The sequence below is a fragment of the Heteronotia binoei genome, chromosome 18, assembly GCF_032191835.1.
Source record: "Heteronotia binoei isolate CCM8104 ecotype False Entrance Well chromosome 18, APGP_CSIRO_Hbin_v1, whole genome shotgun sequence".
NCBI classification, from domain to species: Eukaryota; Metazoa; Chordata; class Lepidosauria; order Squamata; family Gekkonidae; genus Heteronotia; species Heteronotia binoei.
This window is the reverse complement of record NC_083240.1, coordinates 28,059,441-28,085,810: the sequence shown is the minus strand read 5'-3', so window position 1 is coordinate 28,085,810 and position 26,370 is coordinate 28,059,441. Positions and strand designations below refer to the sequence as shown.

Below are 26,370 nucleotides of genomic sequence, written 5' to 3'. Positions count from 1 at the left end.
GCCCCATGTACCTCACAAGTCTGTTATGGAGAGTGGAAGCGAAGGAGATTGTAAGCTTCTCTGAGACCCCGAGTGGAGGGCGGGGTATAAACCCAATCTCTTCTTCCTCTTCTTCTTTCCTTGCCCCCTTGACTGAATTTCAGTTTTAACCATTTTTAGTATGTCGACATGTTTTCCCCTATTTATTGTAACCTACTTCAGGAACTAGTTTTCTTGTTGAGGAACTGAATCTCAAATTAACAGCAACTCAGTAGCTGGAGATTTGTGACCACAGGGCTTCTTCGTATTCATGCTAACCTGCACGTGTGCTAGAGACACAATGCATCCATTCCCCACTTCAAGATTTAATTTCCATAGATTTTGGGAAGAGTGATGGCACCTCACATAAAAACCTTGTTTAAATCCTTTCCCAAAAGGAAAACATAAGTCAGCGACTCATTCCCCACTAGCCTTATGCCGCTCTCACTCTCCTCTTCTCTGCGGGGCTTCTGTTGGATTTCGCACTATCTGCCCCAGGGCTGCAACGAGCTCTGCCTCTTTCATGCAGCAAACAAGATCCTCTAAAAACCGGTCCCTGGTGCCAAAAGGGTTGGGAACCACGAGTCTAGGACACCAAAAAAATGCTGGGACAGGTATGGATGGGTCACAGTACAACATCCATTTGGACTTGTGGGTCACTATAGGTTAGGAACCACTGACTTAATCCATGAGCACACAGCTGCAGCTCAAGCATACCCTGAGAGCATGGCAGATGCTTAGTTCCACACAGGGTCCAATCCAGAAGACAATTCTACACACATGGACACTATTTGATTGGGACATATTTCTTGTCATTCAATAGGCACTCAGGAGGTACAGTTGCCAACCTCCATGTAGGGCCTAGATTTCTTATGGAATTATACCTGCTATCTAGACTTTGGATATCAGTTCCTCTGGAGAAAATGGCAGCTTTTGAGGGTGGATTCTGTGGCATCACATTTCCCTGCTGAGCTCCTCCCCTTCCCAGACTCTGCTGCTGAGTAATTCCCCAACCCAACTCAGAGCTGGTAACTCCATCAGGAGGAATAGTTCAATGTTTCAGAAAGCCAGCCTCACAGACTTTAAAAATTTCTGCTGAGCTATTTTAGGCATTTTTTCCTCCCTTTCTTCCCAATGAGTTCAGGGTAGTGTACAGCAGTCTCCTCTCCTCCATTTTATCTTCACAATGACCCTGTGAGGCAGAAGAAGCTGAGAGACTGTGTGACTGGATCGAGATCACCCAGCGAGCTTCCATGGCAGAACGGGCATTCAAATCTGTCTCTCACATATCCTAGTTCAACACTGTAAAGACTACATCATGTTGGCTGTGAACCATTACGGCTTTTTGTTTGTTTTTTGTTTCATCTAACATTCACTCATCTAGCATTCATTCCGTGAGTCCCCTCCTCTCAGCCCTGTGCTTTAACTGCTAGTTTTGTGGTTTTATATATTTGACTTCGGATTTTATGGAACATTTTATAATGTTGGGTGACTTGGTGGGAGGGACTGTGACTGAGAAGAGCCTCTGCTTTGCACCCAGAAAGCGCCAGCTACCCTGTGAAAGGACAAGACCAGGGGTGTAAAACATGTGACCCAAGGGCCGAATCAGGCCTCGGAGGGCTCCTATCAGGCCCCCAAGCAACTGGCTGTCATCTGCTTCCTTCTCCCTCTCTCTTGCTCCTTTCTGCATCACAACTTGCTTTGCCAGTCTTGCTCAATCACGCAGGAACTACAGAGCAAAACCTCTATTTTCTCCACTGACTGAGGCTCTTCCCTTGGGGAGGAAGGGGGGAGGCAGAGCTTGCTTTGCCAGGCTCTCTCAGTCACACAGCAGAGCTACTGAGCCAAACCTGTCTTCCTTCTATTGGCTGAGGCTCCTCCCCCTTCTGGTTCCCTGGGGAAGGAAGGAAAAAGCCAAAGTTTCCTTTGCCCAGTTCCCTGGATCCCATGGGAGAAATACAAAGAAAGCACCTTTAAGACTGACGGGTGCTAATGTTTTAATTTAAAAAAAAAATCTTTAATTGTGTTTGTCTGTGTCCTTTATAAAGTTTATGTCTCTGCTACCTAATCTTAAATAGGTACACACACGGCCCAGCCCGACCTACCATGGCCCAGCCTAACAAGGTCTCATTTATGTCTGATTCGGCCCTTGGAACAAATGAGTTTGACACCCCTGGATAAGACACTTTCATGCGTGATCTTGGCAGCTGTTATTGGACAGAAATGTAGGCTATAGATACTGTAAATAAATTCTGAAGCATGGTTGGAAGTACAAGCTTGTCTCTGCAACTCAGCAGAGAACAGACTGCTTACCAGAGAACACCCTTTGCTACAATCAGCAGGAGAATTCAGGAGATAGATTGACATGGGGGGGGGGGGGTGGAGAGGGGATTGGACAGAGACAGATTTTGGTTATTCCTTTTCCCATTCTAGTTTCTGACCTGGATCTAAGTTGGTCCTTAAGCACAAAAGGCTATGTTTGCTGCCCACACAAGTGGCAACTTTTTTTGGGAGGGGGGGGGGTTAAACAAGCACACACAGGTTTCTTGCCTCATGGGAGAACACCTGAAATCCTACACATACTTTAGGACTGGTGTGTCGAACTCATTTGTTATGAGGGCTGGATCTGACATAAATGAGACCTTGTTGGGCCGGGCCATGTTGAGTTGGGCCGAGCCATGTATGTAACTATTTAAGATTAAGTAGCAAAGATATAAATATTATAAAGAACACAAACACAAATATATATTTTTAAAAACTTAAAACGTTAACACTCATTGGTCTTAAAAGATGTTTTCTTTGTATTTCTCCCATGGGACCCAGGGAACTGAGAAAAGGAAGCTCTGGCTCTTTTCTTCTTTCTCCAGTGGACTGGGGGGAGCCTTGCCCAATAGAAGGAAGAGAGGCTTGGCTCAGTAGCTCTGCTGTGCAACTGAAAGAGCCTGGCAGAGCAAGCTCTCCCTCTCCCCCTTCCTCCTCTAGGAGGAGCCTCAGCCAATGGAGAAAAGAGGCTTTGTGCAACTGAGCAAGCTGTGATGCAGAAGGAAGCAGGAGAGAGGGAGAAGAAAGCAGATGACAGTCAGTTGCTCGGGGACCTGACAGGAGCCCTCTGGGGGCCCGATTTGGCCCCCAAACTGCATGTTTGACACCCCTGCTTTTGGGAGTAAGTGCCGCTGCATTCAGAGGGATCTGTTTCCAAGTAAACATGTTTCAGACTATGCTGCAGGCTGGTTTAGGCTTACAGAGTGCCCACAGTTGATTTGACCTTTTTCATCCTTCCCACCACATAATCGCATACAGGTCTTAAAAGATAAGAGCTCATAAAACCAAAAGTAGCATTTGCTTCTTGGGTGGGGGGGGGTGGGGTGGAGAGAAGAAAACAAAGACTTCTGCAGAACGCATTTTAAAGTCATCAGTTCTCCCCTACGTACACATGCACACCCTGGATACATAAATTAAGTGAATTCTCAGCCCCAAGCAAAACATGTTTTTTCCCCTCAGAGGTCTCTGGCTGTTAGAATTAAATAAACAGCTTCAAAAGGTCACATCACCAATCATTTCCTCTCTCTCCAAGGCCTGATGCTTTGTTGACAGATCTGTATGAGGTCTCCAGTTACCCAGAGACAGCATTCCAGTAAAAACATGGCAGGTTAAGTGGCCCTCCGGGATATTTCTTATGTAAAAACTACAAACAATGGGGAAAAAAACTATTAGTCACTGGGGAAAAGGAAAGCGACATCAATTAGCCTCCCAATGCCCCCCCAGATGATGTCTGCCTGGCTGGAAACTTGAACCCAAGGCTGCCAGCTCCCAGTTAGGAAATTCCTAGAGATTTTGGGGGGTGGAGCCTGTGGAGGGCAGGGTGGGGCCTCAGCATGATATAATGCAAGACAGTACATTCTCCAGAGGAGCCATTTTCTCTAGGGGGACTGATCTCTGTCTGGAGTAGGCTTACCAGTCCTCAGGTTTTGATGTGGGATCCCCTGGTTTTGCAGGCTCTTCCCTGCTGCCAGTCAGCTGGCCATGGGGAAATCCTGCCCCAACAGCCACAACGTGCCTTTCCACCTCCAAAGGCTTAGAAGAAGCTTGGGAACTTGGAAGGCGTGTGTGCCTTTAAATCACAGTAGGAGCAAGGCTGAATGGGGACTGGGAAAGGCAGAAGAACCACATGGCTGTCCCAGTGAGTTTGTGAAGCTGTGAGAAAGGAAAAGAGCCCAGTTCCTCCATTTGTTTTACATTCCTTTCAGAAATCATTTACATAGTAAAGAGTAAACTAGAACCTTTAGTTTCCTGTATTAGTCTGAAGAAGTTAGTGGAAATACAGCAAATGGTTACATTCAGCAACTCCTGTGAGTAAACTGCCCCAATGAGATCACCAAAGGTGGGCCTGCAAACTGTTTATTTTGGCTGCTTTGTGAGTATATTCACTCTCATTTAGTGGAAGTGCAGCCAGCTGCTGGGAATGAGGAAATGAAGGCTGTATTCAGGGGAACTGCACTGCTGTATTTGTGTTTATTTATTTTAGGAAATGAGAAAGGCTCCTGGCTCCACCCCCAAAGTCCCCAGATATCTTTTACATTACAGTTGATCTTCAGATTACCAAGAGAATTACCCCTGGAGAAAATGGCTGCTTTAGAGGTAGCACTGCCATTGCCCAGTTGGGGGCAGGGATTTTCCCTGGTTTTGCATTCTTCTGCCCACTGCTGGCCAGCTGGCTGGCAGAAGGCAATCCCCCCCCCCCAAAAAAACAGTGACATTGCCAAAAAATAAACACAACATGCCTACATTACCCAGAAGTGATGTGGGCACATCACAGGGGCACACTCTGGGTTTGGGGCAACACTCTACAGTGTGACATTGATTTTACCATAGAGCTTTGACCAAAAACCAGAGTATTGCGCCTGGTGGCACCAGTGTGCCTATGTTACTTCTGGTGATGTGGGCACATCACACACATTTCCAACTCCTAGAACATCCTCTCCACACACACACACACCCCGCTAGCATTTCCAACAGACCTGGCAGCCCTATTTGGAGGTGGACTCTGTGCCACTGTACCCTGCCGAGGCCCCTCCCCAAACGCCACCCTCCCCCAGGCTCTACCTCCAAATCTCCAGTTATTTCCCAGCCGAGAGCTGGAAACTCTATGAGGGCAACCCTTCTGTTTTGTCTTGAGGGGTGGGAAGAGGGTACTGCCTTCACATGAGGGATTCCCCTTCACTTATCCTCCCCACAAAGTGCTCTAATCCAGCAGTCCCCAACCTTTTTGGAACCAGGGACCAGCCACGGACCAGTACTGGTCCACAGACAGGGGATTGGGGACCCCTGCTCTAATCCTTTTCTGAAGTCCACCTAAGCTAGAGTCCCATAGTTCCCTCTTCCCTCTCTGGGGGGAGGCCCCAAACCAGCAACAGGTGTATGAAGAGACAGAAAGCAAACCCAGCGTGGGTAACCGCAACAGGGCAGCCTGACATTTCCAGGCAAGGTTCTCTTTTCAATGGATCCATGCACCAATGGGCTCCACTGTCAGATGAGGAATGGAATTCCATGAAGGTAAGAGAAAGAGAGCTTTACTGAATGACCTGGGGCACTGGCAGGCCAGAGGAGGGGACTGAGAAAGGCCTCTGTAACCTCTGCAGCTGCTACCAAGCGGGGGCTGGAATCTCCACAGATTCCAAACCAAGCAGTCTTCACAGAACACCCAAGGCCCTCCCTCGACAACAGAGCATCTAAATTAGTGATCACCACTGAGAGATGTGGTAACCGGAGGCCAGGCGTAGGTGGACGGCAGAGGATTCCCTGTTTGACCTTTGCTCATGACAACCAAGGATTCAGCTGCACAGGATTTTGCAGGACACATCAATCCCACTGCCCCCAATCCTGGAACCAAGACATAAAAGAAGAGAGCACAGGAAGCCGCTCCCCCCACCCCTGGGCAATTGTTGGTTAGTGACTCCTGAGCACCGAAAGACCCCCATCACCAGAGCACCTTTAGAATGGGGGACTGGACCAGCGACTTCCGGCATGTCAAGCACACACTCTGGCAATGAGCTGCAGCTCCCCTCTCCAAAAAGGACTCTGCGCATGCTCCGAAGTGTTCTTGCCCTGTGACCAAAGCCAAGCCCAAACTCCTTATTGTCATCCAGTCTTCCCCATTACAGATGGCAAACGAATCCTTGCCCAAGGTCACAAACCAGTTCAGGGATAAGCTGAACATCAGAAGAGCTCTCCTGGCTCAGACCTCAATCATTTTTATTAAGCCCATTGTATAGAGCAACACAGTATTCCAAACATGACCACACCACAGATCTATGCAAAGGCTTCACATAAGATGGGCTATTTTCAGTCCCCAAGTTCACTGCTACAACTCCAAATCTCTTTCCCTCTCAATTTCTACCAGTTCACTCTGCTATCACCAGGCATTGGGTCCACTGCATCCCAATACTGGCAATGCCACCCTTATCCAGGGATCGTTTCATAGAAGAAGAGGTGCTGGAGCTCATTAGCCCAACTCATTTGCATATGCCACACACCCCTGACATCACCAGAAGGTGTACTAAATTTGCCCAAGGCCACAAACCAGTTCAGGGATAAGCTGGTCCCTCTTCTGGTCCCCAGCTAGCTGCTAGCTCAGACTTCAATCATTTTTATTAAGCCCATTGTACAGAGCAACTCAGTATTCCAAACGTGACCACACCACAGATCTATGCGAAGGCACCACACAAGATGGGCTTTTTTCAGTCCCCAAGTGTAGAACTGGTCTTTGCCAACTTGATATGTGTCATGGGTGCTGGGGACCCTTCAGAGGAAGTTGAGTCTGATGAGGAAACTGTGCCCCTGCCACCTGCACCAGTGCCCCTGCCTCCTGCTGGAGAAGATCCCAGCCCCCCTGCCTCGCCCTCTCGGGTGGCTCGTGTGCGTGACCGCCTCCGGCAGGACCTCAGGGATCGGAGGAGGGCGGCACGCTCACAAGCAAGACGCTCCCTGAGCCCTGAGTTCTGAGAGGATTCTGGCCCTTCTAAGAGCAAGGATGCTTGAGTGGTAACAGGATCCTGGCTGCCTCCCTGAGCCAGCAATTAGCCCAAACGGGCAACAGCCAGCAGAGGGCTATATAGCTGTGGGCTTTGGGAGGAAGCTTTGTGGAAGCAACTAGTCATCTCCCTGACATTCTAGCATCCACTCCGGCTTGACTTTGGTTCCTGACTCCCTGACTTTGGCTTTGGACTTCTGGACTCCCTGACCTCGGCTTCTGGACCTCAGACCTGCGATACTTCTACAGTGATTCGGATTTGGCACCTCGGACCCTCCTGCTTACTGGCTACAGACCTCGGACTGCCTCTGGACTTTGCCTGACCCGGCCCCAGCCGTGACAGATTGCTTCCACCGACAAACACCCACTCCACAGGATGGATGCTGAAGCAAGTGAAACCACAGAACTACTGGATGCGCTCCAAGCCCAGGTACAGCAGCTAACACAGGCAGTAGTGCACTTGCAGCAACAACCTGCGGCCAGTGCTCCAGCCAAGTGCCCAGTTCCCCCACCTGACAGATTTGGGGGTGCTGTGGAAGAATTTCCTGCCTTCCTAGCACAGTGTCGGCTGTACTTTGAACTGAGAGCACGGGACTTCCTCAATGACAAAACCAAGGTGTGTTTCGTCATCAGTCTGTTAAAGGGGCAGGCGGCCAAATGGGCCACACCCTTACTGGTCGCGTCCTCTCCCCTACTGACTGATTACCAGGGGTTTGAGGCCCACCTGTCTGCTGCTTTCTCAAACCCAGTCCAAGCAGCCACAGCTAACCGGAAGATCAGGGCACTGAAACAAGGCAACTCCTCGGTGGCTCAATATGCCACTGAATTCAAGCTCCTGACCCAGGACTTGGCGTGGAATGAGGCTGCCCAGATGGACCAGTTTACTGAGGGGTTGGCAGAGGAGGTCCTGGATGAACTGGCCAGGGTGGAGCAGCCACCCACGCTCCAAGAACTTATCACCCTCTGCCTCCGCATCGATGGCCGCCTGGAAAGTCGCCGCCAAGCCAAGACCAGAGGGCGCCAGCTCCCTGCGTCGTGCTACCTGGCTCCTCGCCCGTCCCCAGCTAGTACCAGCACCAAGGACGAGCCTATGCAGCTTGGAGCTGCTCGACCCCGCCTGACCCCAGAGGAAAAGACCAGACGCCGCACGCAGAATCTGTGCCTCTACTGCGGCACGGCAGGCCACTATGCCTCTGGCTGCCCTGCTAAGCATCGGATACCTGGACCTTCGCTGCCACCGCCGCCAAAAGGGCAGCCCCAGGCGTAAGTGGACCCCCTAGCCTGGGGCGACTAGCTGGGTCCTCCGAACAGCGGGCTGATACCCCAGGGCCATTCCTGCTACCAGTCAAACTCCGTCTGCCTGACGAACGCTGGCTGTTCGTGTATGCCATGCTGGACTCGGGAGCGGCCCACTGTTTTATAGATGCCGCCTTTGTGAAGCAGCACCAGATCCCTGTGCAGACAAAAGGGATTCCGTCGCTGGTGGAGGCTATTGACGGGCGCCTCCTCCGTTCTGGCCCCATCACCCAGGAGACCTGTCCCATCACCTTCCACGTCCAGCAGCACCAAGAACAGCTGCGGTTTGATGTCGCCCGCATGCCTCGCTTCCCGCTGATTCTAGGCCTTTCCTGGCTGAAGCTGCACAACCCCATCGTGGACTGGGCCCAGCAGGAACTACGCTTCCAAGACCCATGCCCCCATCTGACTCCTCCCACCACTCTAGCAGCTGGCATCCCGAGTGGTGGTCCTCAGCTCCCTCAGAAGTATGTGGACTTTGCTGATGTCTTTGAAGAGACAGGAGCTGATCAGCTTCCCCCTCACCGGCCCTACGACTGTGCCATTGATTTGGTACCTGGGGCACCACTCCCGGTGGGGCGTCTGTACCCAATGTCGGAGCCGGAGTTGGCAGCTCTGCGAGACTTCCTGGACAAGAACCTGAAACGCGGATTCATCCGACCCTCAACCTCTCCCCTATCTGCTCCAGTGCTCTTCGTGAAGAAGAAAAGTGGGGAGCTCCGGCTGTGCAATGACTACCGGGCCCTGAACAAGATCACCATCCGCGACCGGTACCCTCTACCACTGATCCCTGAACTCTTGGATCGCCTAAAGGGGGCCCAAATCTACACCAAGCTGGACCTCCGTGGAGCGTACAATTTGGTGCGCATACGGCCCGGAGACGAATGGAAGACCGCGTTTGGGACCCGATACGGGCAGTACGAGCACCTGGTAATGCCCTTTGGACTGACCAATGCCCCCGCTGTCTTCCAGAGGTTCATGAATGACATATTCCGGGACCTGCTCGACCGCTTTGCGATCATATACCTGGATGACATCCTAATTTACTCCCGCAATCCTGCCCAGCACGCCGAGCACGTCCGCCAGGTCCTGCAGCGCCTACGAGCCCATGGTCTCTACGCCAAGCTGGAGAAGTGCGACTTTGACCTGCGCTCCGTCGAGTTCCTTGGGCACATCGTGTCACCGCAGGGGATCCTCATGGACCCGAAAAAAGTAGAAGCGGTCCTGACCTGGCAGGCTCCTCAGAATCGCAAAGACCTGCAGCGGTTCCTCGGTTTTGCCAACTACTATCGGCAATTCATCCCGGCCTACGCATCCCTGACCACACCCCTGACTCAACTACTCCGCCCCAAAGAACCCTTCCACTGGTCCCCAGAGGCCGATAACGCCTTCTCCACCCTGAAGACTCGCTTTGCCACCGGGCCACTCCTGAGATACCCCGACCCCCAGCTTCCCTTTACGGTGGAAGCTGATGCCTCCAACGTGGCCCTGGGAGCAGTGCTGTCCCAGCGCGAGGAGCCGTCCCAGCCACTACAGCCCTGCGCCTATTACTCGCGGCAGCTCACTGCTGCAGAGAGGAACTATACCATCTGGGAGAGGGAGTTGCTCGCGATCAAGGCGGCGTTTGAGGTTTGGCGACATTACCTCGAAGGGGCTCGCCACCCTGTTCAAGTGCTCACCGATCACCGGAACTTGGAACACCTCCAGACCACCCGCCGTCTCAACCAGCGCCAGATCCGGTGGTCCCTATTCTTCTCTCACTTCGACTTCCGGATCTCCTACATCCCCCATACCCAGAACCGGAAAGCAGACGCGCTCTCCCGGAAACCGGAATACGCCCCTGCCTCAACTGAGACCGCGCCCGCTGCTCCAATCCTGCCGCCCTCAGTATTTGCAGCCACCTCCACTTCACCAGCACTCGTGGAGGACATTCGGGCTAGCCAGGCCAATGATCCCTGGGTCCAGCAACACCTCCAGGCTCTCCAAGATGACCCAACAGGGGAGTTCACGACTCGAGGCGGCCTCTTGCTACACCGCGAACGCCTCTATGTGCCGCCCGGGCCCTTGCGGGCAGAAGTGCTACGCCTGACCCACGACTCGTTACCCGCCGGGCACTTTGGACAGCATAAGACCACCCACTTGCTGACAAGGGAATTCTGGTGGCCACGAGTTCGCGCTGATGTTGCCCGCTATGTCAGCTCCTGTGACGTCTGCCGACGGGCCAAAGACATCCCAGCCAAACCCTCAGGGTTGCTGCAGCCCTTGCCCACATCTTCAGGACCCTGGGATACCATCTCGATGGACTTCATCACGGAACTTCCACGCTCCAAGGGTCAGACTTGTATCTGGGTGGTCGTCGACCTATTTACCAAGATGGCCCACTTTGTTCCGTGCCCGAAACTCCCCACAGCTCAGGAGACGGCCCAGCTTTACCTGCAACACATCTTTCGTCTGCATGGACTCCCAGCCCATCTGATCTCCGATCGGGGCCCTCAGTTCTCCTCTCGGTTCTGGCAAGCCCTCCATTCCAGCCTGGGTACTCGAGTGCACCTGTCCTCGGCCTACCACCCACAGACAGATGGCCAGACAGAGCGCACCAATGCCACGCTAGAGCAATATCTCCGCTGTTACACCTGTTACCAGCAGGATGACTGGACCACTCTATTGCCCCTAGCGGAGTTTGCATACAACAACGCGGTCCATTCATCCACCCAAATGACCCCGTTTGCTGCAACCTACGGGTACCACCCTCGGTTCTTCCCAGCGATCCTACCACCCACGAATGTCCCCGCCGTCGATGCCTACCTGCAAGAACTCCGTGCCAGCCAAGACTTGCTCCGAGAGCAGCTACAGCAAGCCAAGGAGGCATATAAACGGGCTGCGGACCGAAAGAGGCAAGAAGGCCCTCCAGTGCAGCCGGGGGATCAGGTGTGGCTCTCAACTCGCTACCTGCGCCGGCCTGGTCGGTCTCACAAGCTGGATGCACGGTTCATTGGACCCTACCCCGTCGTTGAACAAATAAACCCCGTCGCCTTCAGGCTCCAGTTGCCACCCCACCTCCGCATTCACCCCGTGTTTCATCGCTCCCTCCTTGTTCCGGCTGCACCCCCTGACCCAGCTCGGACTCCTTCCCCACCGCCGCCACCACCAGTGTTGGTGGATGACGAGGAAGAATATGAGGTGCGCCAGATCCTGGACTCCCGGTACCATCGTGGAGGCCTCCAGTACCTGGTGGACTGGGAGGGATACGGCCCAGAAGACCGGTCTTGGGAGCCCGAGGACAATCTTCATGCCCCGGACTTGGTGCACCAGTTCCACAACGACCACCCCGACCTTCCAGGTCCCTCGACGGAGGGGGGCCCTGGGGGGGGGGATAGTGTCATGGGTGCTGGGGACCCTTCAGAGGAAGTTGAGTCTGATGAGGAAACTGTGCCCCTGCCACCTGCACCAGTGCCCCTGCCTCCTGCTGGAGAAGATCCCAGCCCCCCTGCCTCGCCCTCTCGGGTGGCTCGTGTGCGTGACCGCCTCCGGCAGGACCTCAGGGATCGGAGGAGGGCGGCACGCTCACAAGCAAGACGCTCCCTGAGCCCTGAGTTCTGAGAGGATTCTGGCCCTTCTAAGAGCAAGGATGCTTGAGTGGTAACAGGATCCTGGCTGCCTCCCTGAGCCAGCAATTAGCCCAAACGGGCAACAGCCAGCAGAGGGCTATATAGCTGTGGGCTTTGGGAGGAAGCTTTGTGGAAGCAACTAGTCATCTCCCTGACATTCTAGCATCCACTCCGGCTTGACTTTGGTTCCTGACTCCCTGACTTTGGCTTTGGACTTCTGGACTCCCTGACCTCGGCTTCTGGACCTCAGACCTGCGATACTTCTACAGTGATTCGGATTTGGCACCTCGGACCCTCCTGCTTACTGGCTACAGACCTCGGACTGCCTCTGGACTTTGCCTGACCCGGCCCCAGCCGTGACAATATGCAGAAATGGTGGAAATCTTCGTTGAGTTCACTGCCTTTGCATATGCCACACACCCCACATCACCAGAAGGTGTACTAAATTTTATCAGCTTAACATCTACCTTAAAATGCTTCTTGAATTATAATTGTCATAATAAAACCTCACTCCCATCATACTTTTTAAATTACTTTCTCCTATGTGACCATAGTGTTATGACTAAGATTTCCATCTGTCTGCTTTATATGTTTTGGTTATTTCCCCATTTTTTGTGGGGGGGAATATGCGAAAGTTTGTCAGATCTTAGAGTTCAGCAAAATTCTCACAGGGGGTTTGAACAAAGGAGCCCAGAAGCAAGTATTGGGGGGGGGGGGTGGTTTAAGAAAGAAAGAGCACAACAACATTTAGAGGTTCCAGAGCTCTGCTCCTGTTAGCTCCTGCCCCAAATGAGCTCCTGCCCTTATCACAGTTATACCCATCTAAGTCAACTGAAGTCGGTGATGCTTAAAAGAGTGCCATTTGGCTTAGGATAGCACTCAAGGCCTGAACAACGAAACCAGTTCACGACTCCGCTGGGGATTACGGTCAGAACGTATGCTTCTGCTCTTTCAACTGCTCAATTCTTCAACATTCCCATCTGTCATTTGCAGTCCTGGCACTTTTCAATGGGCTGGCATTTTTAAAAAACAAGGCAGTGTTGGCAATTCATCGCAAAACCAGCCCACTGACCAACCTGGGAAAGCCAGCCCAGATTTTTGTGTTGCGTTGATTGGATTTCAGTTGTTCTGCCCTCGCTGCCATTAAATCATTCTGACACAAAATTAAACTAATATGCTTTAAAAGGGGGGGGGGAGCCCAATAAACTGTGGTCACTGCCTGAGGAGTTAGGAGCAGATTTCAACCATCTGTGCCAGCTCCCCGTCACTGCCTGCACACTGGTTTTCAAAAACACAAAAGGTCACTGAAGGTGCCCTCGATTCTCCCCCGAAACATCTTGACATCAACCTAAGTATTTATACCCTGCTTTTCTCCCCATAAGAGCCCCATGGCGCAGAGTGTTAAAGTTGCAGTACTGCAGCCCTAAACTCTGCTCATGACCTGAGTTTGATCCCTGGCGGAAACTGGGCTTTCAGGTAGCCGGCTCGAGGTTGACTCAGCCTTCCATCCTTCCAAGGTCGGTAAAATGAGTACCCAGCTTGCTGGGGGAAAGCATAGATGACTGGGGAAGGCAATGACAAACCACCCCGTAAAAAGTCTGCCATAAAAACGTTGTGAAAGCAACATCACCCCAGAGTCGGAAACGACTGGTGCTTGGACAAGGGACCCTTTCTTCCTTTCCTTTCTCCCCATAAGGAACCCAAAGCAGCTTACAACTTTGACCCTTCCCAGATTTTACCTTCACGATAATACGTGAGGTTGTTTAGTCTGAGAGGTGACTGGCCCAAGGTCACCCAGCAAGCTTCCATGGCAGAGCAGGGACTTGAACTTGAGCCTCTTAGATCCTAATCCGACACTATCCACTACACCATACTACCTTTCGTCCTACATTTTAACTTGGTGCTAGGTGCTGAGACACATTTGACAACATTCCTGTGGAACTCCCAACTACAGCAGTGTTTGACAGACTTCCCCAAGATGTTTCCCCTCCTTCCCCACAGTTTGCATCACAATTTTATGAGGGGGGAACTTTATGCAGGGGATGGTTCCTGAAATATAGGCAGGTCTTGTCTTCTTTTTCCTACAATTTAGCCCTCCTCAGCAAAGATGAGCTGCCATTTTAACCCTGCCATCTTTTGGTATACCAAAAGCTACAGACAAAAGCACTTAATAACAACCAGCCGAAGCTTTTCTAGCCTTCAACAGCCATTTTACCTGTAGCCCGGGAAAGAAAGAAAAATCTCCACTTTTATACCATCAGAGCATTTTCTTTCCTCACAAAGGGGCAGCATGAAAAGTTTAAGCCCTCTCCTGGCACCTTTCTAGCGCTCCCATGATACTGCTGGCAAATCTAGGTCATCTTGAGCCACAAACATTTACCTGCTAGTGGTAAGTGCAAAGAGAACGTTCTGAACCAGCAGACAGGAACTTCAAGGTGAGGAGGCTTGCAGGAAGAACCTGTTCGCTCCTACACAAAAAGCACAGGACAGCAAAGCAAGGAAAACCCAACTCTTGGCTGAGGGGAGCGGGAATCCAGACTCTCACACGGGATCTTTTGAGAGCTTTACTCAAAAGAAGAGGCTGCTGCTGAACTTGCAAGGGCAGATGCTGCCACAGATACCTAGATGAATTTTGTGTCACAGGTCTCTTTTAATTTGCTACTCAATATAGGGTTGCCAGCTCTGGGATAGGAAATACCAGAAGATTCTGGGGGGTACAGCCTGGGGAAGGTGGGGTTCGGAGAAAGGAGGAACCTTGGAAACGTATAATGTCATAGAGATCACCTTCCCAAGCAGCCATTTTCTCCAGGGGAGCTGATCTCTGTCATCTGGAGACCAACAGTAATTCTGGGAGATAGCCAGGCTCTCCCTGGAAGTTGGCAACCCTACACTCTGGAATCAGCCTTACCCTTACGCAGGTTAACCCACAGCAGTTGTAAAAGAGCAAAAGTATGTCACGGCCAAACAAGGTCAGGATTTAGTCATACCCAGGGGATTCCCCAGCTGTGTGGAGAGAAAAAAAGACTTTGCAAGTCTACAAAAAACAGGAGAGGGGGAGAGACAGAGCAACTAGATGGAGAGGACTGAGCATGCTCCAGCCAAGAGAGCTTGTAAAAAGGGGGGGGATTAAAATTAAAGAGGGAGATAGCAAAATTCAAGCCCCAGAGAGGTTACAGAAGTGGGGAGAGGAAGAGAGCTGGGAACTTCCCCAGTAGAGTTGCTCAACCTCCAACTGGAGCCTTGAGATCTCCTGAATGGCTTTCAGCAGGGCTTTTTTGGTAGAATAAGCCCAGCAGGAACTCATTTGCATATTAGACCACACCCCTTGATGTCACCATTGTTCTACACAGGGCTTTTTTGTAAAAAAAAAAAAAAAGGCCTGGCAGGAATCTATTTGCATACTAGGCCACATCCCCTGACACCAAACCAGCCGGAACTATGTTCCTGTGCGTTCCTGCTCAAAAAAAGTCCTGTCTTCCAGACAACAGATCAGCTCGCCTGGAGAAAATGGCTGCTTTGGAAAATGGAATCTGATACCCACTGAGGTCTCTCTCCTCCCAAGGCTCCACCCTCCAGTTTGCAGACATTTCCCAACCCACAGTTGGCAACCCATTTCCCTGGTAACTTATTTCCCCCTCCCACCAGGCCAAAGCCTTTACTGCTGAATCAAGATCTCTTTACAGCCTCAAGACTGAACTTTAGGGTTGCCAGGTCTGGGATGGAAAATATGCGGAGACTTTTGGGGTAGAGCTGGAAGAGGGTGGGGTTTGGGGAGGGGAGGGGCCTCAATATGGTCCAGTGCCACAGAGTCCACTCTTCAAAGCAGCCGTTTTCTCCAGGAGAACTGATCTCTTTCATCTGGAGATGTGCTGTAACATGAGATTTCCAGTCCTCTCCCACCCCTGGGGGCTAGCAACCCTAGAGGACCCAAGCAGCCAATCTACCCCAGCACTTCCTTTCTGTTCTGAGTCCAACCATATCATAGTGATTGCTGTCAGACATCCAAATAAGGTAGAAATATTTTTAAGACAACCAAAACATACACATGCAATTTTTTTTCAACAAGACTTAATAAGCTGTGAAGCAAAAGGTCTCAAAAATTGAAAAGTTTTTTTTAAAAAAAATAAAGTTTCAGATTAAAGCTTAGGAAATTCAACCAAGTTTTCAATATTGTACAAAACTGTATCATGGCTACAGCCTCATTTATTTTATGGACTAGTCCAACTCAAGTTATATGCCCACTTAACAGGAAAGGCATATAAGAGCAAAAGAATGGGTTCATACTCCTGGGCATTTTTGTATGAGAACACAAATATTATTTATTTATTAGACTTATATCCCACCCTCCCCGCTGAAGCAGGCTCAGGGCGGCTCACAATTGATATGCCTCCCATCTTCAGAAAGGAGGGAGGTGACTTCCAGTACAGCAGGGCTTTTCCAAGTGTGGCACCTTGATTTCATCCACGGCCGGGCCTTTCCATTGTGGCACCATGTTTGCCTGTCACATGACATTAAAAATGAAAACTTTTTGCCTAGTCATACAGCCTGTTCTTTTTCCCTTTTGTTTTTTGTTTTGTAAACAACCTCAAGAGACTTACAGTGCAACTGATTCATATCAAAATTATTCAGAAACAGTAAAATACACAGGCTGCAAAGAATCAAACCCCCATTTCTTTCCATAACCTCAGATTTGTGAGCAGAGAGTATGCTTCTCTGCCCCTCTCTCAGAACTGAATACACACAACCCACTTCTCCATTTCTTAGAAAGACCAGCTACACAGGAAGAAGTATGTATGTGAGAGAGATAGACGCTCAGAACCAAAACTGGTCACAACTGCACAAACTGGTCTTTACATTAGTCCTCTCATGAATCAGTTCCAAGGACATGAGGACCGCTTAGTAGATCAAAACAGAGGTTTTGATCAGAGAGTTCCCCTTTCTATAAAATGGGAATAGCACCAAAAAAAAAAAGACAAGAAAAATGTGTGGTCTAAGCATGCAAGCAGAGAGCCAGGTTCAACTCCCCTTCACCTTCACCTGTCCCCATTAGAGCCTCTGCCTCCGCAACCTCCCTTCTACTCACAAAAACCTACTATGTGGGAATGACCCAGTTTAAGAAGAACAGCTCTGCTGGATCAGACCAGTCCAGCAGTCCTGTGTCACATAGTGGCCTACTAGTTTCTCTGGAGGGCCAATAACTGGGCATAGAGGCCGAGGACTTCCCCTGATGTTGCCTCCTGGCTCTGGGATTCAGAGGTTTAGTGCCTCTGAATGTGGAGGTTCCCCTCAATCACCATGGCTAGTAGCCATTGTTAGATGTTCTCCATGAATCTATCTGACCCCCCCTTTAAAGCTTATGGCTGTGACCATCACTATATCTTCCGGCAGCGAATTCCACATGTTAATCACTCTTTGTCTAAAGTAGATTTCCTTTTGTCCATCCTGAACCTACTGCCCACCAGCTTCATTGGATGCCCTCAAGTGCAAATGAGCTGACATCAGCAAGGACATCTTTGGCAAGCCAATCTTTCAGCCTCAGTCTTCCCACTGCCCCATCTGCATAATGGGCACGACAACACTGGCTTATCATACAAGCCTACTCTAAGGATTATGACAGGATGCTAGCGCAAAGCAGTTTGAACACTACCAGTGTCCAATTCACATTCAGTAATACATTCATAGCCCACTCAACCTATCTTCAATTCCAGCATAAGTTTCCCCCCAGTTCTACCCTGTTACCACTAAGGAAGCAAAACTCAACAGCTCTACTCCGAAGTCAATCCTATGTTCTTCAGTGGGGCTTACTCACAGATCAGAACGGTCAGCCTTAAAGCCTAGGGAAGGCAATTCTACTCCTCAGCTCTAGGTTTAGAAAGAGGTGCCAGAGCCAAGTGTTGATGAGTTCCAGCACCAGGTAAGGCCCAGTCTCAAAGATCTCCTGGGGGGGGGGGGGCTGCACACTCAGCTGCCAGTGGTTTTTCGGCTTTGTCGATATGAATATGAATAATCACATTGCTGGTTAAAACAATTTTATTTGGTAACGTATGGTAACAAATTATATTTCTTGCATCGTTAATAACTTCTTTTATCTATCCCATATATTACTTTCTACCCACCCGTCCTCCCGTTACTTGACCCCCGCTGGTGTTATTTACTTAAAATACTAATATTTAAAGCTACCCTTAACTAATAAAAACAAAAATTAATATTCTCCTTTTTTTCTAAGCCTTAATCATTATCAAAAATTGTCCAATGTCCTTTTACTTTCCACTCTTTTTCTACATATCTTCTGAACTTTTTCCACTCCATCTTAAAAACTTCTAAATCATAGTCTCTTCTTGTTAATTTGTCCATTTCACTCCACATCATAACTTTTACAAGCCAATCCCATTTCTCTGGTATTTTTTCTTGCTTCCACAACTTCGCATATAATGTCCTAGCAGCTGAAAGCAAATACCAAATTATAGTTCTATCTTCTTTTGGAAATTTTTCCATTTGTAATGCCAACAGAAAAGTCTCTGCAACTTTCTTAAATTCATATCCCAAGATCTTAGAGATTTCTTGTTGAATCATCTGCCAATACTTTTTTGCTCTTTCACAAGTCCACCACATATGGTAGAAAGAACCTTCCTGTTTTTTACATTTCCAACATCTATCTGGCATCTTGTTGTTCATCACTGCCAATTTTTTAGGAGTCATATAACATCTCTACATCATTTTAAAACAGTTCTCTTTAATACTATGACACGTTGAAAGCTTCATAGAATTCTTCCACGAGTATTCCCAAGTTTCCATCTGTATTTCTTTATTTACATTAATTGCCCATTTAATCATTTGAGATTTCACTACTTCATCTTCCGTAGACCATTTTAAAAGTAATTTATATATTTTTGAAATTAATTTTTCATTGTCTCCAAGCAGAACTTTTTCCATTTCTGTTTGTTCTTTTCTTATTCCTTCAGTTTTGATATAATTATCCACCAAACTCTTTATTTGTTGCATTTGAAACCAATCATATTTATTATTCAGCTATTCAGCAGTTTTCAATTCTATTTTGCCACTTTCTATTTTTAATAATTGATTATATGACAACCACTTTTCTTCACCTATCTCAGCAGTTATTTTTATAACTTCTGCTGGCACTATCCATAGCGGTCTTCTCTCATCTCCGTATTTCTTATATTTCATCCATGTATTTAACAAATTATTTCTTATATAATGGTGAGAGGAAAAAATGTCCATCTTCTTTTTTTCATAATACAAATACACGTGCCAACCAAATTTATTTCCGTGACGTTCCAACACTAAGAGTTTTTTATTTAACAGCATTATCCATTCCTTTATCGACACTAAACAAACTGCTTCTTGATATAATTTTAAATTCAGTAATTGAAATCCACCTCTCTCTTTTGCATCTGTCAAAATTTTCATTTTGATCCTTGGTTTCTTCCCAGTCCACACAAATTCTGAAATTTTTCTTCGCCATTTATCAAATTATCTTTCACAATAGGAATAGTTTGAAACAAATACATTATTCTTGGTAGAATATTCATTTTAATTGCAGCTATTCTACCCAGCAATGACAAATTAAGTTTATTCCATTTTAACATATCTTCATCCATTTTACGCCATAGCTTCTCATAATTATTTTTGAACAAGTCAATATTCTTCATTCTTATCTCCACACCCAAATATTTTACCTTGGAGGTAACTTCAGTCAGTCTCTGCAAGGCCTGTTGCTTGTTTGTTTGCATACTTTTACATAAAAATTCTGATTTTTCTTGGTTAGTACAAAGTCCCGCTAACTCCCTATATTCTTGTATTTTAGCTAACAGCAAAGGTGTGACTTGTATGGGATTTTCATTTATAAACATTATATCATCTGCAAATGCTCTGTATTTGTAAGTAAATTCTTTTATTTTTAATCCTTCTATTTCTTTATCTTCTTGAATCTGCATCAATAATATTTCAAGAGTCATTATAAACAATGGGGAAAGTGGACAACCTTGTCTTATCCCTTTGCTAATTATCATATCTTCTGTAAGATCTGCGTTTATACATAGCCTTGCACGTTGTTCAGTATATATTGCTTTTATCATTCTTATAAAGCTTTCTCTCAACTCCATTTTCTCCATTACTGCAAACATAAAGTCCCAGTTTAAATTGTCAAATGCTTTCTCTGCATCCGCAAAGAATAACGCTACTTCCTTTTCTGGATGTCTTTCATAATATTCTACAATATTTACAACAGTTCTAATATTGTCTCTTATTTGCCTTTTGGGGAGAAACCCCTCTTGATCTTCCTTTATAAAATGTATCAAATGTTGTTTGAGCCATTCTGCCAAGATTCTTGTATATATTTTATAGTCATTATTTAATAGCAAAATTGGTCTGTAATTTTTTACATTCATGACATCTCTATCTTCCTTTGGAATCAACGAAATAACAGCTTCCTTCCATGTGTTTGATATTTTCCCTTTTATTCTTATCATGTTCATCAACTTCTGCAATTTCGGTATTAACTCCTCTTTAAAGGTTTTAAAGTATTTAGCTGTATATCCATCCGGCCCAGGTGCCTTCCCATTTTTCATTGCATTAATTGCTGCTTCAATTTCTATTTTTTCAATTGGATCATTCAAAACTTTTTGCATATTTTCTGTTAAGGGTTCTATTTTTATCTTTTGTAAATACTCATCCATCTTTTCTTTCTTTATTTTAACACCTTTAAACAACTTGGCCTAATACTTAAAAAATTCTCTTTTTATTCCCTCTTGTCTAACCACCTCTCTTCCATCTACCACAATTTTATTAATAATTTTATTTCCTCTCTTTTTCTTCAGTTGCCAAGCCAAATATTTTCCAGGTTTGTTTGCACCCTCAAAAGATTTCTGTTGCAATCTATGAATAATCACATTGCTGACAGCTGTTAATGGTTAACGACATTGCACAACAAAAGGAAATTCCCCTGACCACCACAAGCGTAATTTAGGAAGCTGGGCAAGTAAAGTTGTGCACATTAGAGAGCCTATCTGTGCCATTTGGTTATCCTACATTTCCCCTAAGGCAGCGTTTCCCCCCTAAGATGGTGCTTTTTCAACTCATGGGTCAGAACTCTCCGGTGGATCCCAGAAGCTTCAGAGCAGAGGTCCTCAACCCGTTTGAGCCTGTGGGCAGCTTTGAGATTTTGAGACGGAGTGGTGATAACCATCCCAAAATGGCTACCTCAGGAGGCAGAGCCAAACCCAAAATGGCTGCCTCCAGAAGTGGGGCCAAATGGAATACTTCCCTCCTCACACATGTTGGGAAGAAAGAAATCCAGAGGGGGGAATGGAACCACATACTAAGGAAAGCCCAGGTTGCTTTCCTTTCCAGCAGGGCTTTTTTTGTAGCAGAAGCTCCTTTGCATATTAGGCCACACACCCCTGATGTAGCCAATCCCCCTGGGAGCTTACAGTAGGCCCTTGTAAGAGCCTTGTAAGCTCTTGGATTGGCTACATCAGAGGTGTGTGGCCCAATATGCAAAGGAGTTCCTGCTACAAAACAGCCCTGCTTTCCAGTATTTCTCATGTTCCAGCAGAAACTCCTTTCATTTAACTGACAGCGATCAATAACCGTAGCTAACAATGGCCCTGCCTACTTTCTGAAAAGCTTGGTGGGTGCACAGGGAAGCATTGGCGGCTGGCAGGTGCCCACAGGCACATTTGGGGAACCCTGCCCTAGAGAGCAGCCATCTTGGGGGCAGACTTTCAGAAGGATCTGTGGCGGAGAGGGCAAGGACACCACACCTCCTGTTTTTGTGTGTATGTTGAAAGAAGTGGCAAGAGAGGTTACTCAGGGACAGGATGGATTCCAATACAGATCTGATCCTTGGATCATTTGCTGTGATATACTTCCTGAAACCTGCCTGGAGTTTCTTACCCCATCCCTCTTGATCCACTGCCCCCGGTCCTTGCCTTGACGCCAGCAAGGTCATACTTCTGGCTCCTGCTCTTCCTGTCACGTCACTTTTAGGTCACGCAAGCAAGGGACAAAAGTTGCAATCCAGCGTAACCTGGGAAGGCTGAAGACGCTCAGGACAAAGAACACGGTTCTCCCCTCCTCCGGTTCTTCCTCACAACAGCCTTGTGAGGTCGATTAGGTCGAGAAAGACTGATTGGTTAAACGTCAGCCAGCAAGATTCCTAGCAGAGTGGGGCTTTGAAACCAGCTCATGCCCTGACCTCGGAAGCTAAGCAGGGTTGACTCCGTCAAGTACTTGGCCGGGAGACCTCTCTGGAATACCAGCAGTTGGGAGGCAAAGGCAGGCTTTGTTCAGCCACCTCTCTGAATACCCTCCAGGCCCCCAGTAGGGGTCAGTCACCAGAGGTCACCATGACTTCTAGAGGGAGGGAGGGAGGGAGGGAGGGAGGGAGGGAGGGAAGAAAGAAAGAAAGAAAGAAAGAAAGAAAGAAAGAAAGAAAGAAAGAAAGAAAGAAAGAAAGAAAGAAAGAAAGAAAGAAAGAAAGAAAGAAAGAAAGAAAGAAAGAAAGAAAGAAAGAAAGAAAGAAAGAAAGAAAGAAAGAAAGAAAGAAAGAAAGCCACAGTCTCAGGACAATACCAGCACTAAATCTTCACTAGGTACTAAAATAGTGTTTGAACAGTCTCTTTAATAGCGTTTGAAATTGGGGGGAAGGGGGAGAAGAGAAGGTGGGAAGCCCTTTAAGGAAGCCCATAAATCCCCTCACCACCATGAATAGAGCCAAGTCTCTCCTCTCCACAAAAACATGGCAAAGTGGGCAGTCTAAAAACGTAAGGGGACTTAACCCTCGCTGCAGTTCTGTGGTGGCTGCCAATGTGTTTAAGAACTTTTTCTTCAGGTCTTCTCTCTGCTATAAAGACCACAACTACTAATTAAGGCTGGCTTTGTGGCTGATTTCATCTGTAACCCTCTTTGATCTTGCAATTCTTAAACCACAGTGATGGTTTCAAAGCCAAAACGCAAGGCAGAATCTTGCTCAGAAAGGCATCATAAAACCAAAATCAACACAGGGCACTTAAGAAGAGTTTAGAAACATCCGAGGGAAGGACACAAACCGAAGTGCTGAAAGAATTCTTCGCCACCTCCCAGCCTTGCCCTTGGTTGTTAATGCCATAACAAATAAGAACACAATGCCAATCCGGATTAAGAGGATGGGGAGAAGGGTTTCCAACCAGAGGCGGGGAGCACAAAACAGGGGAGCTCCCATTCCAAACCAGTCTCAGCCACATGCATAACTGTCAGTGGGAGTCAGCAATACTCTCCACATGCTGATTGTCCCACCTCGCAGGGCTGCTGTGTGCGAGAATGCAGGGCGATCACTGCAAAGGCTACAGCCAAGCATTATGATTGAAATGCCAATCTTGTTTTTAAAAGGGGGAAAGAAGCAAAATCCAGCTGGGCATCAGGGCACGATGTTGTGAAATCTGCAGAATGTTTTTTTTTCCAGCCCCAAAAAGGAAGCAAGAAAGCACACGCACAGGGCTGTTTTTAGACACCACCAGTTGAGCCATGCCAGTAAGAGAAAATAAAAAAAAGTTATGGGCAGAAAACCCAACCGCTCGTGAGCACGAAAGCAGGTGACCGGAGCTAAAAGCTAAGAACGAAAACAAACCCATTTACACCGGAGTAAGTGCCGTTAAGATGCGCAGACCCCACTTCCCAGTCAATACACAGAATTCCCAGCGGTGCCACTGAAATCAACAGCCGGGTTGGGAGAACAGCAACTCTGCGCAAGCATAAAATTCTAGAGAAACCACAAGCACTGTTCCCTCTAAGCTGAGTTAGTGTGAGCTAGCTCACAGGTTTTTTTAGCGTCAAGATCACACATCTTTTTTGTCTTAGCTCAGGAAAAATGACCCCAGAGCAAACTCATAGCTTACAACTTTAATGCCAGTAGCTCACAAAGCAGAATTTTTGCTCACAAAGCTCCAAAGCTTAGAGGGAGTACTGACCACAAGGTTTACTTCTGAGTAAATATGCCTTCTCTCAAACTACAAGGCAAACAGGGAGCACGCCCCCCTTCCCCGTTGGACAAAGCCAAGAGGATGAAGCTCCTAGCAAAAGAACCCGTCCCCTGTTGGGCATGTCAGGATTTCTTCCCTTCCTACTTACATGTCCTTGGCCGGCAAGTTTTTCCCCTCCACTATTCGAATGAACAAAGAACTCCTTTTGGCCATCGCTAATCCCAGCCCGGCTGCAAGAGCAGGAGGAATTAACGGCGCCCGGGCGGCATGGACGGAGGAGCCGGGCAGGGAGGGGAGCAGCGGCGCTCTCTTGCAGAGACCCCACAATCAGGCACCGCCGAATCGAGGTTCCCCTCCTGGCGTTTCCACTACTTGGTTTAGGAAACAGAGCAAGCCCAGCTCTCGTGCCCGGTTTTTCTCGCTCCGCCAATCAGAATGCCGAAACGTCCGAGGGGCGTGGTCAGAAAGGCAACTCCCGCGGCGATTGGCCGAGCCGCTTGCCGACTGCCCGCACGGCGGGCCGCGGTCCTCGAGGCAGGTTTACCAGGGAGTAAATGGGGTTGAACAGAGGAGGCAGTTTTGCACCGGAGGGAGCGCGCCTCGAGTTGCACGGCAGAGCAGCGTGGCCAACGGCAGCCAGGCAGCGGGAGTTCCTAAACAGCGTGTTTAGGATTGCAGAGTTGGGCTTTTCTGCTGCCAAATTAAAACGCACATGGGCGACAATGCGCCCCCCAATCCGAATTAGCCCGATTTCGCGCTACACCTTTAATCCTGGTTTAATTCTGTCCCCAAAATGGCATTCTGCCCTAGAATCAGAGAAGCCAAATCTATGATTCTATAATTTTAGTGTAAAATGTCACCTCGGGGACAGAGTTAAACCAGAATTAAAGGTCTAGAGCGAAATTGGTTACTTTTTACTATTTCTCTTCCATTGTTACAAAAGAAATAATCGCCGCAAAAAGAGCGAGAAAGGAGCCTCCCAAATGCCTGTTGCATGCACGGTGGCGTTCATCCGGATTAAATCTAGGTTGTGCCTTGTGGGGGGAAACTCCGGAGTGAATCTGGATTAAACCGGAGTTGGGCTGGGCAGGCCTCAGCCAGGCATTTCAAGGGGGGAAGCAAATTGATCATAGTTCGCAAAAGAGCAAACGTAAAGACCCCACTGAGAAGACAGCTCTATCCAAAGTTTTTTCCCCCCTTTAAATGAATTGCTAACTTTTTGAAATCTAAATTCAAACCTGGGAAATGATTTCTCTCCTTCTGAGCACTATTAGTTCAACTGGACTCCACACATGGTGACTCAAATCACCATGCTCTTTCTTTCTTACCCTGCCCCCCCCCCCCCAAAAAAAAACCACCTTGTTTCTGGGCTCCATTGTTCAAACCCCTGTTAGGATTTTGCTGAGCTCTAAGATTTAACAGATCGTAAAGAGAGTTGGCGCGAGAACGCAGCCTTGCTTTACACCTGTGCCTATTGGGAAGGGCTCCAAGAGGTCGTTGCAGTGTCTGACTTGGCCTCGCTGGTCTTCGTGTAGCTGGATGATCATGCTGAGGAACCTTGGGGGACATCCTAAACGTTCCAAGATTTGCCACAGGCCTTTCCTGCTAACGGTATCGAAAGCTTTGGTAAGGTCGACAAAAGTCACATACAGACCCTTGTTCTGTTCCCTGCATTTCTCTTGGAGCTGCCTGAGAACAAATACCATGTCGGTGGTGCTCCTGTTAGCTCTGAAGCCGCACTGGCTCTCTGGGAGGAGTTCTTCTTTAGCATGATGCTTCAAAGAGCCGCAGTAGATCTAGATGAGGACGATGGTGTCTACATCCGCTATCGCACCGATGGCAGCCTGTTCAACCTGAGGCGACTAAAGGCACACTCCAAGACAATGGAAAAACTCATCCGAGAGCTACTGTTTGCTGATGATGCTGCACTTGTCTCCCACTCGGTATCAGCTCTGCAGCATATGACGTCCTGCTTTGCAGAGGCTGCCAAGCTATTCGGCCTAGAAGTTAGTCTGAAGAAGACAGAAGTTCTCCACCAGCCTGCACCCCAGGAAGATTATCACCCTCCCTGCATCACTGTGGGTGAATCAGTTCTGAAGACAGTCCAGCAGTTCAGCTACCTGGGGTGCATCATCTCCTCAGATGCCAAGATCGACAAGGAGATTGACAACAGGCTGGCAAAGGCAAACCGTGCATTTGGCCGACTGCACAAAAGAGTGTGGAGCAACAAACATCTGAAAAAAGGCACAAAGATCAATGTTTACAAAGCAGTTGTGATGACAACCCTCATCTATGGCTCCGAATCGTGGGTTTTATACCGTCATCACCTGCGACTCCTTGAGCGCTTTCATCAGCGCTGCCTTCGCACCATCCTCAACATCCACTGGAGTGACTTTGTGACCAACACTGAAGTCCTCAAGCGGGCAGAGGTTACCAG

The 26,370-nt window shown here is 48.3% G+C and overlaps 1 protein-coding gene across 1 annotated transcript in view; it reads right to left on the bottom strand.

Annotated features, from left to right (window-relative positions):
* The window catches only part of LOC132586766 (ras GTPase-activating protein 4-like), an 81,118-nt gene extending 56,795 nt beyond the window's left edge, over positions 1-24,323 (bottom strand). The window contains exon 1 of the mRNA XM_060258857.1: positions 24,082-24,323. Within this exon, the coding sequence (XP_060114840.1) occupies positions 24,082-24,146 (65 nt within the window). The 5' untranslated portion in view covers positions 24,147-24,323. The remainder of the gene's footprint in view (positions 1-24,081) is intronic.
* Between the last annotated feature and the right edge of the window lie 2,047 nt (positions 24,324-26,370).